Raw genomic sequence first — 17,235 nt, 5'->3', positions numbered from 1 at the left:
TTTTAGGCCTCTAATGCTAAAAGAGGTAGAGGGCTCTTGGAGTTTATCTCATCCAGCCCAATCATTTTATAAATAGGGAAGCTGAGACTCAAAGAAGTGATCTGCCTATGATTCTAGTCTAATGCTCTCTTTTTTTCTATACTGGTCACTAAGGCTAAGGGACACAGTTTGTTTGTCTTGAGAAAATATAGCAGATATTTTCTGCTATATATAGCAGGATGGCAATGGACCCACAGATAAAAACATCTCTCCCAGTTTCCCTTACAATTAGGGGTGGTTTTCCCTTACACTAGGATATGGTGGCTAGAATTACAGTAGTCATGTTGTTATGATAAATACATGAAGTAACCTTGATGATGGAAACCAAGCACTAAGGATGGTGGAGAAAGAAAAAGGAGCCTGGGTTCCTGATGATGGAGCCACTATAACAGCCCTGGACTATTTACTTCTGGGCTTTCTTTTGCTTCTATCTGTTCTGTTATTTGCAGTTGAACTTAATCCTATCTAACACAGGAAAACAAAGCTAGCAGGAGCTGAATTCACTGCCTTTCCAGCTAGCTCAAGGCACTAATGCCCCCTGGTGGCAGCCTAAACACTTCCCTTACCCTAACTACATGGTGTGTATGAGTTCTACTTGTTACTCCCTGGTTTCCACCACACATAGTCACCTCCTGCCAGGAAGCTTAGCTCCAGAATCCTTCAAGGAGATACCAACTTATTCTTCTAGCTCTTGGTAGGAGTATTTGGCACAGAAAAATTCCATTTTTCATGTACTAACCCAGACCATCATTCCTTACCCCCTATTTGGTGGGTAAGTCCAAGCCAACACCTGGCTCAGGTCCACTGATATTCTGATGACAGAAAGCTGAAGACTCCCTAGGGGAAATTCCACTTCTTGGTCAAATCATGGCAAGGAGACGGCAATGATAAAGAGCTGGTTATCTGAGTATGCTGGCCCCTGAGTCACCACTTAGAATTCCTGATTGATAACAGTTCACTACCTCCTCAGACTGATATAATAATTGCTTCTGTGTACGTATTTTAAGATGGGGGGGATTGACATATACACACTACTATATATAAAATAGATAACTAATAAGGACCTACTGTAAAGCACAGGGAACTCTACTCAATACTCTGTAATGTCCTATATGGGAAAAGAATCTAAAAAAGAGTGTATATATGTATATGTATAACTGATTCACTTTGCTGTACATCTGAAGCTAACACAACGTTGTAAATCAACTAGACTCCAATAAAAATTAAAAAAAGAAAAGAGAGAAAGATGACAATTCTTTCCTGGGCCAAAGAGGCCAAGCAAATAAGAGTCTGCAGTTGAGGTAGTATCATTAAACCGCATGTTCTCAACAGAAGGATGCTCATCCAAAGCAAACATCAAGGGCAGAGACAGAAGGGAGAAGCCTTTGAAATTAAAAAAAACAAAGTACTTACTGAGATATGTATCCAAAGGTATACAGTTCTCCAGGTCATCTGTAGGTGATAGAAGCTCACAAATACTTTCAGCTGTGTGGTCTTCAGGGAATTTGTTCTGGTCCCCACATTTCTTCAGAATCTCCACACAATCTGATCTTGAAAAGGAATACACACACAAATTTAGGGTTTGAGGAACTGCCTCACGTTGTCTAGCCAATATCAATTCTGTTTCAGTTTTCATAACTCAACAATGTTTCACACTTTATAGGTGTAAGTATGACAAAAGAGAACAGGAGTGATAGCAGACCTTATTAGGTTGAGGAGTAAGTAATGTATTACCACATCAAAGCATGCCTAACTTTCTCCAACCTGAGATCAAAGGCCTTGCTCAGATTTTACACTCATAATTACTGTTACTACCATCAGTGTGGCTTTTCACTGTCTTTGAAAGGAAATGAACCTAGGCTAATCTGATTTGCTCTTTGCAAAATCATACATTGTCTCAGGACTTTATGCATGCTTGCTTCTTCCTTTCTTCTTCTATCACTCCCTTCCTGCCGTTCTCTTTTTAAAAATCTGCTTTGTTATCAACATTAAGGTGTTTGGCCTGTAACAACTGGAAAATCCACTACTTTAAAATTTTCTGTCTTCAATAGGGATTTGACATCTATAAAATTTCTGTGCTAAGAGTTTATAAATTTCCCACTTGTTGCCTCTTGCTTGTCACCCAGTAGTTACCCCTCATCTCTCCCCTACTCAGGCCACCCTAAACTCATGTCAGAGAACAGAGCTGGACCCTATTCAAGGTTGAAATAATCTGCAGTCAGTCATCAAGTGCCCAGCAGCACTGAGTCACATACCATTACCTTAGGGGCTGGATATTACCTTGGTTTTGGAAAAAAAGATGCTTGAAGAGCAGCTGACACAGATTACTATGTAGTTAATGCTTTTGGTTTCACCCACCATAGCAGCTTTCATCTTTATCTTAGATCCTTTTTTTTTTGTCTTCCTATTTACTTTTTTTAAATTTTATTTTTTATTGGAGTATAGTTTTATTTATAATGTTGTGTTAGTTTCAGGTATAGCAAAGTGATTCAGTTATATATATATATATATATTCTTTTTCTTTATATATATATTCTTTTTCAGATTCTTCTCCCTTATAGGTTATTACAAAATACTGAGTATAGTTCCTTGTGCTATACAGTAGGTCCTTGTACTTTATCCTAGATCTTAAGCAAACCATTCATAAAATGTTTCAGGAACAGGCCCTAATGAGTATATTTACTAAGTCTTTCACTCATCAAACATTTTTGGAATACCTATTGCATATTAGGATTATGCTAATCCCTGAAGAGGAGAAAAAGAGGAGAGAGGAGATAAGAAAAGAGAGGTACAAAGAAGAATAAACTCCTCAAGGAGAGCAAAGTCTAACAGAATATAAAACAAGTACACAAATTAAAATATACAAATAGAATTGTGCATTGAAGATACACAGTTTCTTGAACTAAGTTCTGTTAGAGAAGTACAAATAAAGGTCTACAGAAATTTGTAGTAGGGATAAATTACTATCAGCTGGAGAAATCTGGGAAGATTCCATAGGAATGACTGGTATTTGAGAGGGGTTAAGAAGGACAAGTGGTGGGCGAGTGGAGATGGAAGAGTATTTTCAGCAGAGGAGGAAAAGTGGGAAAGCATTTGACATGCGGGGGTGATGGGCAAAAGGAAGTGGTGGGAAAGAAAACTAAAGATAGGCTGTGGGTAGAGATCATGAAGGGTCTGAACCAAAACCAGAGAGTCATTATGATGAAAGAAACTTACTTGCAAATAATACTTCCCCGGGATTTACTATGACAAGGTTTAATCTGCAGTGAACAAGCTATTGCTTTCCACATTTCTGGCTGGCACTTTTTAATGTCAAGAACAGGTATGTTGATAAATGGCATCTTTATGCTTCCTTTCTCCCACAGCTTCATGTCATTCATGGCTCCTTGATCTGACTGAGCATTGCAACTCCTGAAAAGTTCTGTTGGCCTGAAGAGACAAAAGGCCAGAAGGAATCAAGAGGCAATTACTTTCTACAGAGAAACAATATGTAAAATCTTGACATGCTAATGCATCAGGAAAATCTGATTTTTTTTTAAAGAAGAAAGTACATACAACCCATCAAAGATTGTCAGCTTTGAATATATGAAGATTCAATGTAGACATAGACACTAGCGTTAAGACTCTAATTGCAATTTTTCTTCATAATATGGATTTTTGTGAGGCAGTTAAAAACTTTAAAACACTGTGGACAGGACTATCATCTCCAACTATACCATTTCTTTCATTTCACAAAATAAATATTGAAGTCCAAGTTTTAAAAATTGAGGTATTATTTATAAAAATAAAATTTACAGATTTTATGGTTAGTTTGATGTGATTTGACAAACATGTACATTCACACAGGCATATCCAAATCAACAAAGAAGCATTTCTATCACGTCAGAAAGTTCCTTTGTGTCCCTGTCCAGTCAATGCCCTCCCTGCTGACTGCACCCCAGAGGCCACCACCATTTGAGCTTAGATCACCATAGATTAATTCTCCCTGTTGTAGAACTTCCTATAAATGGAATCATACTATATGTATTCTTTTGGGTCTAGTGTCTTTAGCTAAATAATCTTCTTGAGATTTACTTATGTTGTTGTACATATAAATTGTTCTTTTTATTGTTCAGTAGTATTCCATTAATAAATGTACCACAATTTGTTTATCTCAGTGGTTCCCAAACTTTTTGATCTCAGGACTCATTTACATTCTTGAAATTATTAAGTTCTCAAAAAGTTTTTGTTTATGTGGGTTATATCCACCCCTACCCATCACATCGTAAATCAAAACTGAGAGATTTTTAAAGTACTTATTAATTCATTTAAAATGATAATAAGCCCATTACATGTTAAAGCACAAATTAGTGAGAAGGGTAGATCTGTTTTATAGTTTTGAAAATCTATTTAATGTCTGGCTTTATAGACGACAGCTGCATTTTCATATCTGCTCCTGCATTCAATCTGTTGCTGTATCATGTCTTAAAGCAGCTGGAAAACTTCACTCTTCACTCTTTTGAGAATGTGAGTGAAATAGGCAAATAACATCTTAGTATTATTATAAAAATAGTTTTGATCTCAAGGGGTTTTGGGGACCACAGACCACACTTTGAGAAATGCTGGTTTATTCATTCACTGTCTTATAGACATTAAGGTTGTTTCTCGTTTTCATGTCTCTTTCCCCTGGCTATGAATGGCATTTTTGGGTCATAACTTATTAAGAAACTGCCAAACTGTTTTCCAAAGTGGTACCATCATACCATTTTACACTCTCACCAGCAATGTATGAAACTTCTAGTTGGTTTACATGCTTGTCAGTCTTCTAATTTTAACTATTTGGTATGAGGAGGCATCTCATTGGGGTTTTTATTTGCATTTTGCATGACTAATGGTAATACACTTTTTCATATACTAAGTGGCTCTTTTGATGTCTTCTTTGATGAAGTGTCCTTGAAAATTTTTTGCCCATTTTTTAATTGGGTTGTTTGACTTTTTATTATGAGGCTGTGGGAGTTATTTATATATTCTGGATACAGGACCTCTGTCAAATGCACGTGTGTGTGATTGTGTGTGTGTACATGTGTAATATATTGAATATTTTTTCTCAGACTGTGGCTTATCTTTTCAAATTTTAAATGGTGTCTTTTGGTGAACAAAAATGTTTACTGTTGAACTCTAGTTCACTCATTTTTTTCTTTTATAATTAGTGTATTTTGTGTCCTGCCTACAAAATCTCTGGCTATATCAAGGCTATCAACATAGTCTCCTATTTTTTTTTCTAGAAGCTTTTATTTTTAGCTTTTATATTTAGTTCTACGACCCATCTTGAATTAATTTTTATGGATGGTGTGAGATGGAGGTTAAGGTTTTTTTTTTTTTCATACAGATATTCAGTTGTTCCAGCATCGTTTGTTGAAAAGATGTTTCTTTTTGCACTGAATTGCCTTGCTGCCTTTGTTGAAAATCAATTTATATGTGTGGGTCTATTCTTGCCTCTCTATTTTGTCATTGATCTATTTGTCTAAATTTATGCCAATATTACATTGATTTAATTTCTTTTTAAAATTAAATTTTATTTATTTATTTATTATTATATAATTTATTATTATTCTTTTTTGGCTGTGCCACACGTCTTGCGGGATCTTAGGTTCCCTGACCAGGGACTGAACCTGGGCCCTCGGCAGTGAAAGCACAGAGTCCTAACCACTGGACCCCCAGGGAATTGCTACATTGACTTAATTTCTATTGCTTTATAATAAGTCTTGAAATCATGTACTGTAAGTTCTCCAAATTCATTCCTTAAAAAAATTGTTTTAGCTATTCTAGGTTATTTGTCTTTTCATATGAATTTTAGAATTAGTCTGGCACTTTGTTTTTTAAAAAGCTGGTTGGGATTTTGATTGAGATTGCACTGAATCTAGAGATTGGTTTCAGGAGAATTAACATCTTAACAATATTGAGTCTTCTAATCCATGAACATGGTACTTCTCTCCATTTAATTTCTCTCTGCAAAGTTTTCTGGTTCCTAGTGTAGAGTTCTTGCACATCTTTTGTTAGATTTACCTCTAAGTATTTCATATTTTTGATGCAATGTGTAAATTTTTTTTTATAAATTTCATTTTCTAACTGTTTGTTGCTAATATACAGAAATACAATTGGCTTTTGTATGTTAAACTTGTACCCTGTGACTTTGTTAAATTCAAGGATTTAAGGGGAGCTTGTATGCAGATTGTTGGGGCATCTCCTTTTGTGGTTCCCTCCTTTCTGGGATTTTCCAATTTCATATCCAGCCACTCTGGCAGCCCCAAACTGTGATCTCTTAACTCCTCAGCCCAAGACTGCTGCTTCTTGCTTGAATTCTATATGCCATGCCAGGGGACTGAGAGTGCCCATGAAGAAAAAACTGGATAAATGTGGCCCCCACTCAGTGTGGTTTCTATCTTTAATGAGATGTACCTCCTCCTGCTTTTGTTCACTCTCAAATGCCTTCAAAACAATTGTGTTTTTATATTTTGTGCAGAGCTCATAATTGGTACTGACAGGAGTGGTAGTCTGATACAAACTGCTTCACCATTACCAGAAGCTAGAACTATGTGCAAATTTAACTTGAAACATTTCATAGACTTCAAATTTGCTCAACCTCTAAGCCAGGTCCTTATTGGCTAACACTAGTTGTAAAGATATCTCAATTTTCTTACTCAAAATAATAATCTGAATACTTTTAAGAGGATCAGATGTGTGTTAGCTTGAGGTGAGTATCCTCTGAACTTCCTTCTGCCTCAACTGAATGATTCTCTTCCTTTCTGTGTTCTTGATCTCTGGGCTGCAGCTCATAAAACCAGCCAGTCCCCTTTTCTTTAGAAAGTCTCCCTCTCTGGCTTCTCTTATATGGCATTCTCTATGCTTCTGAATGCCCTTTTTGTTTTATTCATTGCTTCTTCAGCCATTAATTCAGTTCTTGGCCCTTATTTTTCATACCATAATTGATATCTCAGGGAAACACCTATTCAAATTGCTTCTGTAAAGAAAGTTTTTGTATGAAATAGGGGACTCACTGAGTGGGAACTTCAACCAATCTGAAGGTCCTTCAAAACAAATTGTCCGTAAGAGGACATTTGGATGAACAAATTGCTCACAGTGTTTTATTCTGCAGTGAATTATTTCCACTGGTGGTGCAGCAGAAGGGAGAGGGGAAGAATGGTAGACTGAAGAGGAGACTCTTTGAATTCTAGAAGTTTGAAGTATCTCGAGATTAGAAGGGACTTTGTTACAGTGCTTCCTTTCCCAGGGGTGATTTACAAGATAGAATACAGCATTTAAAGATGAAATGATAAAGGTATACTACTTCCTTTTAACTTAGCAGGAACAAAATCAGAGTAAAATGATCTTTTCACTTATTTAAAAACAAGGCAATTAATGATAAAATACTTCTATTCCATGTATAGTAACTTGCTCCTACCTGTTGTTAAAATTAGTACAGTAAGTAAGATTTCTACAGCCCAACTGGCAAGGTTCCCGAACATCTGCTAAACAGGTCAACATGGACACTTCCACTGGATTATATTCACAAAAGCGATCAAACTCTTGCCAACTCTGTGTATTGCCCCAGCTCATGCTATAAAGTTTAGTGCACAGTTCCCTGAAACAAAAGAACAAATGAAGAAACTTACAGATGAGCCAAATGAATAAATATTTGATTTGCATAAAACTTGAACTCTATGAACTGTACTTTGGAACATAAACAAAAAAAAAGTACAAAAACCAAAAGACTAAGATCTATCTTCTAGAATTTAGAGCCTGAAAAAGTAATCTTTTATATGAAAAAGTTAGCTTTCTTTTATTATCCATCTCTTTCCTTTTTGCTATGGTTTCTAGAAAGCTCAGTGCTAAATTTAATGTTTAATTATAGTATCTGTACATCCTTATTCTTGGCACAATTATTCCCCTTTATATTTCTGATCTCTCTTTTACCTTTACTTGAAGTAAGATAAAGCATATGGTTTTGTCTCCACAAAGATATAGTCCACTATATTTATGCTTCAATCACAGGAGGCAAAACTGTGACATGATCCTCAGACTCCTTTTAAGAAGCATTATAGACTTAGGGTTCACTGGATTCTCCCTGAAAAAGTATCCCCAAGCCACTTATATTCCTTAAGATATACCAAGATAGCCTACATGTAAAGGCTTTATGAATTCCAAAGCTGCTATAAACTATTGTATATAGCAATATATACTATATATATATACACTATTGTAGTATGTATGCATTTTTATTTCAGTACTCGATGATTATAAAGCAACTTCAGTGCATGTATATAGCTAAAATAACATCAGTATCATTTCCAAAGTGCTTTCACACATTATATTCATTAGTTTAATTTTTAACATTTATAAATGTAATAAAAGTGTAAAAAAAAAGTAACACATAAAATTTTAATACTACCGGAATATGCAAAGTCACAAGTAAAAATTCTCCACCCCTGTCACATTTTGACTCTCATAATTACCCCTATGAGGAGGGTATCTTTACTTTTATAAGTTTGCTCATTCATTCCACCAGCATTTATTGAGTGCCTGTTTTGTGTGAGGCCCTGTTGAAGGCACTGGATATGCAGTGTTGAATAAAAGAGACAAAGTCCCTGCTCTCAATTGAGCTTACACATCATGGGGATGAGAAAGCTGATATCAAGATCCATTAGGTAGGGACTTTGCTGGAGGTGCAGTGGTTAAGAATCTGCCTGCCAATGCAGGGGACACAGGTTTGAGCCCTGGTCCAGGAAGATCCCACATGCTGCGGTGCAACTAAGCCTGTGCGCCACAACTACTGAGCCTGTGCTCTAGAGCCCATGAGCCACAACTACTGAGCTCACGTGCCACAACTACTGAGCCTCTGTGCCTAGAGCCTGTGCTCCGCAACAAGAGAAGCCACAGCAATGAGAGCCCGTGCACCACAACAAAGAGTAGCCCTGCTCGCCACAACTAGAGAAAGCCTGCACGCAGCAATGAAGACCCAACGCAGCCATTAAAAAAAAAAAAAAAGATCCATTAGGTACCTTGATCTGGAAATCAGTCCCTTCTTTAGTCCTAACTTTCTGTATGACCTTGGACATATTGTTTAACATCTCAGAGTTAGTTTTCTGTACACATACAAGAATTATACAAATTGACGTCAGTCATAAGATGATACCAGTCATCTTGTAAGGTTTCATGAGGATGAAACAAGATGAAAGTGAAAGCATTCAGTATACCATAAAACCTTACATCAAGGTAAGAGATGCCATGTTTCTTACTGAAATTCTGCTGGGATGACACAGCCAGTCCTATCTCCAGTGACTACAGGGCATAAACTCTTTTGTAGACATTCAGAGAAGTACTCAGCATCCCTCCCATATGTACATTTCTTAATTCCTATCAGCAACCCAATTTCCTGAATTATAGGGCCAACTTAACTTCTCTTTTAGCCCTTCTGTTAATTTTCTTTGGATATTTTCCAGATTTTTTCATATCTTTGATAAAGTCTGATGAGCTATTCTAGGCACAATTTTTTGCTAAAGTCCATCCAATTTAGAAACCACAGGAAGATCGTTTTACTCCTTGTATGTCATATTCATTTCAGGATATTCTAGTAATATGTGGTACCTTTTCACCCAAAATATCTCTAATAAAGCAAACTTCTGTTTCACCTGTGTTAAACCATTACCTTATCTCCATTTATTCTTATCTCTAGATTGTGTTTCCTCCATCCTACACAAATAGTATTATCAATTTTTTATCCCTAAGTGTATCATCCAAATGAATGCCAATACACTGCTGTCTAACTTTGGATATAAGTGCCAGCCCAGGTTATTCACCAACATATGCAAAAAGTTGATTAAGTTCAAAGTTTCACAATTTAACAAAAAGAATATCCCTTAGATGTCTGGTCAAAACATCTCCTAAATTGTAAGCTTACTTGACGATAACCTCGAGGGTAGAATTCATATTGCATCATCTTTAAATATTTATTGCCCTGCCAATGCTAAACCTCCACACCCCAAAACACAGTGCTTTTAGTTCAATGTACAAAAACAATGTTCTATATATACATGATGCTCAATAAATATCTGCTGGATGAAAGAATGATTTTATATCTTCTAGACTCTTAAGACTACACAGTGCAAGAATATAACACACATTTGCTAGACTTAAATTCATTAATTAAAATGTTATTTTCTACTGTTTTTAATAAAGGAAAATGAGGTACTGACCTACATGTTGAAGTGTTTGCTTTAGAACAACAGTGCAATTTAGCGCCATCAAGGCCTGTAGAGGGAGGAGGGTGTACAGTGACTCCAGGGTGAACAGATTGTGAGCTTTCAAGAAAACACTGCCAAAGTGGATCCTGAGGCAAAGGCTGGGTCTTACAACCCTCGATGAGGCCATCAACAATCTCCATTTCTGTTTTCTTAGACATCAGAATTCTCTTGCAGGCATTTTGGCAAGCATGATCTTCAGCTCTGTCACAGCAATATAAACCTACATTTTCAGAATATAAGTGGCTTAATTAGCTGGTTTTATGTCATGCATTGCTCAGACAGAAGGACCCAGTGGTGTACTGGAACCTGTTATTACTTTGAGTCATGTCAATTTCTCCAGGATACTGAGCCTACCAAATTCTCTCTCCATTACTTTGCAATATAGCAAATAAGTGAAAAGCTAAAGGTAGACTAGGTATTTATTACCAGATTCACCACTGTGCTCAATCATGGGATCTCCAGCACTAGTCCTAGATAAATGAAAGGTCCTCTTACACCTAAGACGTCCTTACATGCAAGGCATTTTATGTTCTTGGAAAGGGTATTGTAGATCAAACTGGAATTATTTCATGTTAGAAACAGCTACATAAAAGGGATTATGTTCTTGACATAATGAGAAAGATGATAATTTTAATAGCAATAACCACAAATACTGTTATTTCATTACATTCTGGGATATAAAGCTTTTACAAATCTGTGCAAATTAATTAATCTAAGTAGTAATTTAAATAATACAATTACAAACTCTGACAAGATATCAGTTTGCTTCTGCCTTTACTTTTCTATAAAAAATCAGAAAGCAAGAGAACACTTTCAACCAGTCTATAGGATTCAGAGGGCTTCTTTGAAGTAGTTTTCTTAGGAGTCTGACTTCTTAAGAAGCTTATTCAGGCATATCTGTTATCTGTCTGTAGCTTTCTTTTCCGGATTTCCTGTGTATTAGCACAGACATTTGAGATGGTTGTTCTACCCTTAAAACATTTTTCTGCCTTTTTTTTTTTTTTTTTTTTGAGCTGCTATCTATCAACGTTGCTTCAGCAGCACCTCTCTATAGCCTAAATGTCAGTGAAGACAGATCTGCCTTTAAAATGAATGAAGGTTATTATGGCAAATGCTTCACCCTCTGATTTTCATCACACAACCACACAAATGTCCTAAGCCTTAGAGTTCTGCTTTAGATTCTGGCCAAACAAGGCCCATAGCACTGCTTTTGAGTTTACAAAAACAAGTCTTTCAGTATCCCAGTGTAAATCAAAACATTGGCATCTGGCTTCTGAGTCTTACAAGTCTCTTGCCAGTTTTGCTTAATTAGTCAGTTCTTAAAGTCTGATCACCTCTAAATGAAGAAAGTGGATTATGGGCTTTCCAAAGCTGAGATTTTGAAGACCCCATAAGGTGCAAGTTCATTAGGAGGCCCTAATTTTTTAAAAGTATCAGGATCTCATTTATATTGATGTTTTTATTATAAAAGTAATAAATTTCATTGGTAAAATTCAAACATTACACATCCATATAATGTGGAACAAATAGGTATATAACTAAAAATGTACCTTACTATATACATTTAGTTCTGAAACTTGCTTTTTTTTGCTTATTACATCTTGGACTTCTGTAAACATACATCTTTTTTTTTTTTTTGTATTGAAGTATAGTTGATTTACAATATTGTGTTAGTTTCACGCGCACAGAAAAGTAATTCGGTTATACATATATATGTTGGTTTTTTTTATTCTTTTCCATAATATGTTATTACAAGATAGTCAATATAGCTCCCTGCGCTATACAGTAAATCCTTGTTGTTTACCTATTTTGTATATGGTAGTGTACACCTTAATCCATACTTCTAATTTATCCCTCACCCCACCCCCCTTCCCCTCTGGTAACCATAAGTTTGTTTTCTACGTCTGTGAGTCTATCTGTTTTGTAAAAAGCTCATTTGTATTATTTTTTGGATTCCACATATTAGTGATATCATATAGTATTTGTCTTTGTCTGACTTACTTCCTTTGGATGATAATCTCCAGCTCCATCCATGTTACTGCAAATGGTATTATTTCATTCTTTTTTATGGCTGAGTAATATATTCCATTGTGTGTGTGTGTGTGTGTGTGTGTTTGTGTGTGTGTGTGTCACATGGTCTTTATCCATTCATCTGTTGATGAACACTTGGGTTGTTTCCATGCCTTGGCTATTTTTTTTTAAAAATAAATCTTATTTAATTATTTTTGGCTGCATTGGGTCTTCGTTGCTGCGCGTGGGCTTTCTCTAGTTGCGGCGAGCAGGGGCTACTCTTCGTTGCGGTACACGGACTTCTCATTGTGGTGGCTTCTCTTGTTGTGGAGCACGGGCTTTAGGTGCGGGGGCTTCAGTAGTTGTGCCACGCGGGCTTCAGCAGTTGTGGCTCGTGGGCTCTAGAGTGCAGGCTCAGTAGTTGTGGCACACGGGCTTAGTTGCTCTGCGGCATGTGGGATCTTCCCGGACAAGGACTCGAACCTGTGTCCCCTGCATTGTCAGGCAGATTCTTAACCACTGTGCCACCAGGGAAGCCCCATGCCTTGGTTATTGTAAACAGTGCTGCTATGAACATTGGGGTGCATGTATCTTTTTAAATTAGAGTTTTCATCTTTTGCAGAAATATACCCAAGAGTGGGATTGCTGGATCATATGGTAACTTTGTTTGTAGTTTTTTAAGAAACCTCCATACTGTTCTCCATAGTGGCTGTACCAATTTACATTCCCACCAACAGTGTCGGTGGGTTCCCTTTTCTCCACACCCTCTTCAGCATTTATTTATTTACTTTTTGATGACAGCCATTTTGACTAGTGTGAGGTGTAGTTCTTTTTCTTCTCTCATTGTAGGTTTTTTTTTAAATTAATTAATTAATTAATTTATTTTTGGCTGTGTTGGGTCTTTGCTTCTGTGCGAGGGCTTTCTCTAGTTGTGGCAAGTGGGGGCCACTCTTCATCGCGGTCCACGGGCCTCTCACTATCGCGGCCTCTCTTGTTGCGGAGCACAGGCTCCAGATGCGCAGGCTCAGTAGTTGTGGCTCACGGGCCCAGTTGCTCTGCGGCATGCAGGATCTTCCCAGACCAGGGCTCGAACCCGTGTCCCCTGCATTGGCAGGCGGATTCTCAACCACTGCGCCACCAGGGAAGCCCCCATTGTAGGTTTTTTTAAAATTTATTTTTAAAATTTATTTTTGAATTTTCTTTCTTTATACAGCAGGTTCTTACTAGTTATCCATTTTATACATAATAGTGTATGTATGTCAATCCTAATCTCCCAATTCATCACACTACTCCCCCATCCCCCGCCGCTTTCCACCCTTGGTGTCCATACGTTTGTTCTCTACATCTGTGTCTCTATTTCTGCCCTGCAAACCAGTTCTTCTGTACCATTTTGCTAGGTTCCACATACATGTGTTAATATACGATATTTTTCTCTTTCTGACTTACTTCACTCTGTATGACAGTCTCTAGATCCATCCATGTCTCTACAAATGACCCAATTTCATTCCTTTTTATGGCTGAGTAATATTCCATTGTATATATGTACCACAACTTCTTTATCCATTCATCTGTCGATGGGCATTTAGCTTGCTTCCATGACCTGGTTATTGTAAATAGTGCTGCAATGAACATTGGGGTGCATGTGTCTTTTTGAATTATGGTTTTCTCTGCGTATATGACCAGTAGTGGGATTGCTGGGTCATATGGTAATTCTATTTTTAGTTTTTTAAGGAACCTCCATACTGTTCTCCATAGTGGCTGTATCAACTTACATTCCCACCAACAGTGCAAGAAGGTTCTCTTTTCTCCACACCCTCTCCAGCATTTGTTGTTTGTAGATTTTCTGATGATGCCCATTCTAACTGGTGTGAGGTGATACCTCATTATAGTTTTGATTTGCATTTCTCTAATAATTAGTGATGTTGAGCAGCTTTTCATGTGCTTCCTTGCCATCTTTATGTCTTCTTTGGAGAAATGTCTATTTAGGTCTTCTGCCCATTTTTGGATTGGGTTTTTTTTTAATATTGAGCTGCATGAGCTGTTTATATATTTTGGAGATTAATCCTTTGTCCGTTGATTTGTTTGCAAATATTTTCTCCCATTCTGAGAGTTCTCTTTTCATCTTGTTTGTAGTTTCCTTTGTGCAAAAGCTTTGAAGTTTCATTAGGTCCCATTTGTTTATTTTTGTTTTTATTTCCATTACTCTAGCAGGTGGATCAAAAAAGATCTTCCTGTGATTTATGTCAAAGAGTGTTCTTCCTATGTTTTCCTCTAAGAGCTTTATAGTGCCCGGTCTTACATTTAGGTCTCGAATCCATTTTGAGTTTATTTTTGTGTATTCTAATACACAAAAACAGGGAGTGTTCTAATTTCATTCTTTCACGTGTAGCTGTCCAGTTTTCCCAGCACCACTTATTGAAGAGACTGTATTTTCTCCATTGTATATCCTTACCTCCTTTGTCATAGATTAGTTGACCACAGGTGCGTGGGTTTATCTCTGGGCTTTCTATCCTGTTCCATTGATCTATGTTTCTGTTTTTGTGTCAGTACCATATTGTCTTGATTACTGTAGCTATGTAGTATAGTCTGAAGTCAGGGAGTCTGATTCCTCCCGATCCGTTTTTTTCCCTCAAGACTGCTTTGGCTATTCGGGGTCTTTTGTGTCTCCATACAAATTTTAAGATTTTTTTGTTCTAGTTCTGTAAAAAATGCCATTGGTAATTTGATAGGGATTGCATTGAATCTGTAGATTGCTTTGGGTAGTATAGTCATTTTCACAATATTGATTCTTCCAATCCAAGAACATGGTATATCTATCCATCTGTTGGTATCATCTTTAATTTCTTTCATCAGTGTCTTATAGTTTTCTGCATACAGGTCTTTTGTCTCCCAAGGTAGGTTTATTCCTAGGTATTTTATTCTTTTTGTTGCAATGGTAAATGGGAGTGTTTCCTTAATTTATCTTTCAGATTTTTCATCATTAGTGTATACAAATGCAAGAGATTTCTTTGCATTAATTTTGGGGTTTTTTGAATTTTAGAATTTTATTTTATTTATTTTTTAATATATCAGGTTCTTACTAGTTATGTGCACTAATTTTGTATCCTGAAACTTTACCAAATTCACTGATTAGCTCTAGTAGTTTTCTGGTGGCATCTTTAGGATTCTCTGTGTATAGTATCATGTCAAATGATACTGCGAACAGTGACAGTTTTACTTCTTCTTTTCCAATTTGTATTCCTTTTATTTCTTTTTCTTCTCTGATTGCCGTGGCTAGGACTTCCAAAACTATGTTGTTTAATAGTGGTAAGAGTGGACATCCTTGTCTCGTTCCTGATCTTAGAGGAAATGTTTTCAGTTTTTCACCATTGAGAATGATGTTTGCTGTGGGTTTGTCATATATGGCCTTTATTATGTTGAGGTAGGTTCCCTCTATGCCCACTTTCTGGAGAGTTTTTATCATAAACGGGTGTGGAATTTTGTCAAAAGCTTTTTTCTGCATCTATTGAGATGATCATATGGTTTTTATTCTTCAATTTATTAATATGGTGTATCACACTGATTGATGTGCATATATTGAAGAACCTTTGCGTCCCTGGGATAAATCCCACTTGATCATGGTATATGATCCTTTTAATGTGTTGTTGGATTCTGTTTGCTAGTATTTTGTTGAGGATTTTTGCATCTATATTCATCAGTGATATTGGTCTGTAATTTTCTTTTTTTGTAGTATCTTTGTCTGGTTTTGGTATCAGGGTGATGGTGGCCTCATAGAATGAGTTTGGGAGTGTCCCTTCCTCTGCAATTTTTTGGAAGAGTTTGAGAAGGATGGGTGTTAGCTCTTCTCTAAATGTTTGAAAGAATTCACCTGTGAAGCCATCTGGTCCTGGACTTTTGTTTGTTGGAAGATTTTTAATCACAGTTTCAATTTCATTACTTGTGATTTGTCTGTTCATATTTTCTATTTCTTCCTGGTTCAGTCTTGGAATGCTATACTTTTCTAAGAATTTGTCCATTTCTTCCAGGTTGTACATTTTATTGGCATAGAGTTGGTTGTAGTAGTCTCTTAGGATGTTTTGTATTTCTGCGGTGTCTGTTGTAACTTCTCCTTTTTCATTTCTAATTTTATTGATTTGAGTCCTCTCCCTCTTTTTCTTGATGAGTCTGGCTAATGGTTTATCAATTTTGTTTATCTTCTCAAAGAACCAGCTTTTAGTTTTATTGATCTTTGCTACTGTTTTCTTTGTTTCTATTTCATTTATTTCTGCTCTGATCTTTATTTCTTTACTTCTACTAACTTTGGGTTTTATTTATTCTTCTTTCTCTAGTTCCTTTAGGTGTAAGGTTAGATTGTTTATTTGAGATTTTTCTTGTTTCTTGAGGTAGTCTTGTATTGCTATAACCTTCCCGCTTAGAACTGCTTTTGCTGCATCCCATAAGTTTTGGATTGTCATGTTTTCACTGTCATTTGTCTCTAGGTATATTTTTAAATGTTTTTTTTTAATTAATTAATTTTATTTTTGGCTGCACTGGGTCTTTGTTGCTGCACCCGGGCTTTTCTCTAGTTGAAGTGAGCGGGGGCTACTCTTTGCTGTGGTGCACTGGCTTCTCATTGCAGTGGCTTCTCTTGTTGCGGAGCGCGGGCTCTAGAGCGCAGGCTCAGTAGTTGTGGTACACGGACTTAGTTGTTCCGTGACATGTGGGATCTTCCCAGACTAGGGCTCGAACCCGTGTCCCCTGCATTGGCAGGCGGATTCTTAACCACTGTGCCACCAAGGAAGCGCTCTAGGTATTTTTTGATTTCCTCTTTGATTTCTTCAGTGATCTCTTGGTTATTTAGTAACGTATTGTTTAGCCTCCATGTGTTAGTGTTTTTTACGTTTTTTTCCCTGTAATTCATTTCTAA

General features: G+C 36.7%; 1 protein-coding gene across 2 annotated transcripts in view; it reads right to left on the bottom strand.

The window, feature by feature from the left end:
* The window catches only part of RECK (reversion inducing cysteine rich protein with kazal motifs), a 75,446-nt gene that overhangs the window by 19,826 nt on the left and 38,385 nt on the right, over positions 1–17,235 (bottom strand). For both annotated transcript variants that reach the window (XM_059925069.1, XM_059925070.1), the window contains exons 9-12: positions 10,272–10,539; positions 7,481–7,660; positions 3,256–3,468; positions 1,453–1,589 (exon numbers count right to left, since the gene is read on the bottom strand). In XM_059925069.1, coding sequence (XP_059781052.1) covers positions 1,453–1,589; positions 3,256–3,468; positions 7,481–7,660; positions 10,272–10,539 — 798 coding nt within the window. The remainder of the gene's footprint in view (positions 1–1,452; positions 1,590–3,255; positions 3,469–7,480; positions 7,661–10,271; positions 10,540–17,235) is intronic.

This window comes from Balaenoptera ricei, chromosome 6, assembly GCF_028023285.1.
Source record: "Balaenoptera ricei isolate mBalRic1 chromosome 6, mBalRic1.hap2, whole genome shotgun sequence".
Classification (NCBI taxonomy): Eukaryota; Metazoa; Chordata; class Mammalia; order Artiodactyla; family Balaenopteridae; genus Balaenoptera; species Balaenoptera ricei.
The sequence above is the reverse complement of the archived record's forward strand: the minus strand, read 5'-3'. Positions and strand labels throughout refer to the sequence as shown.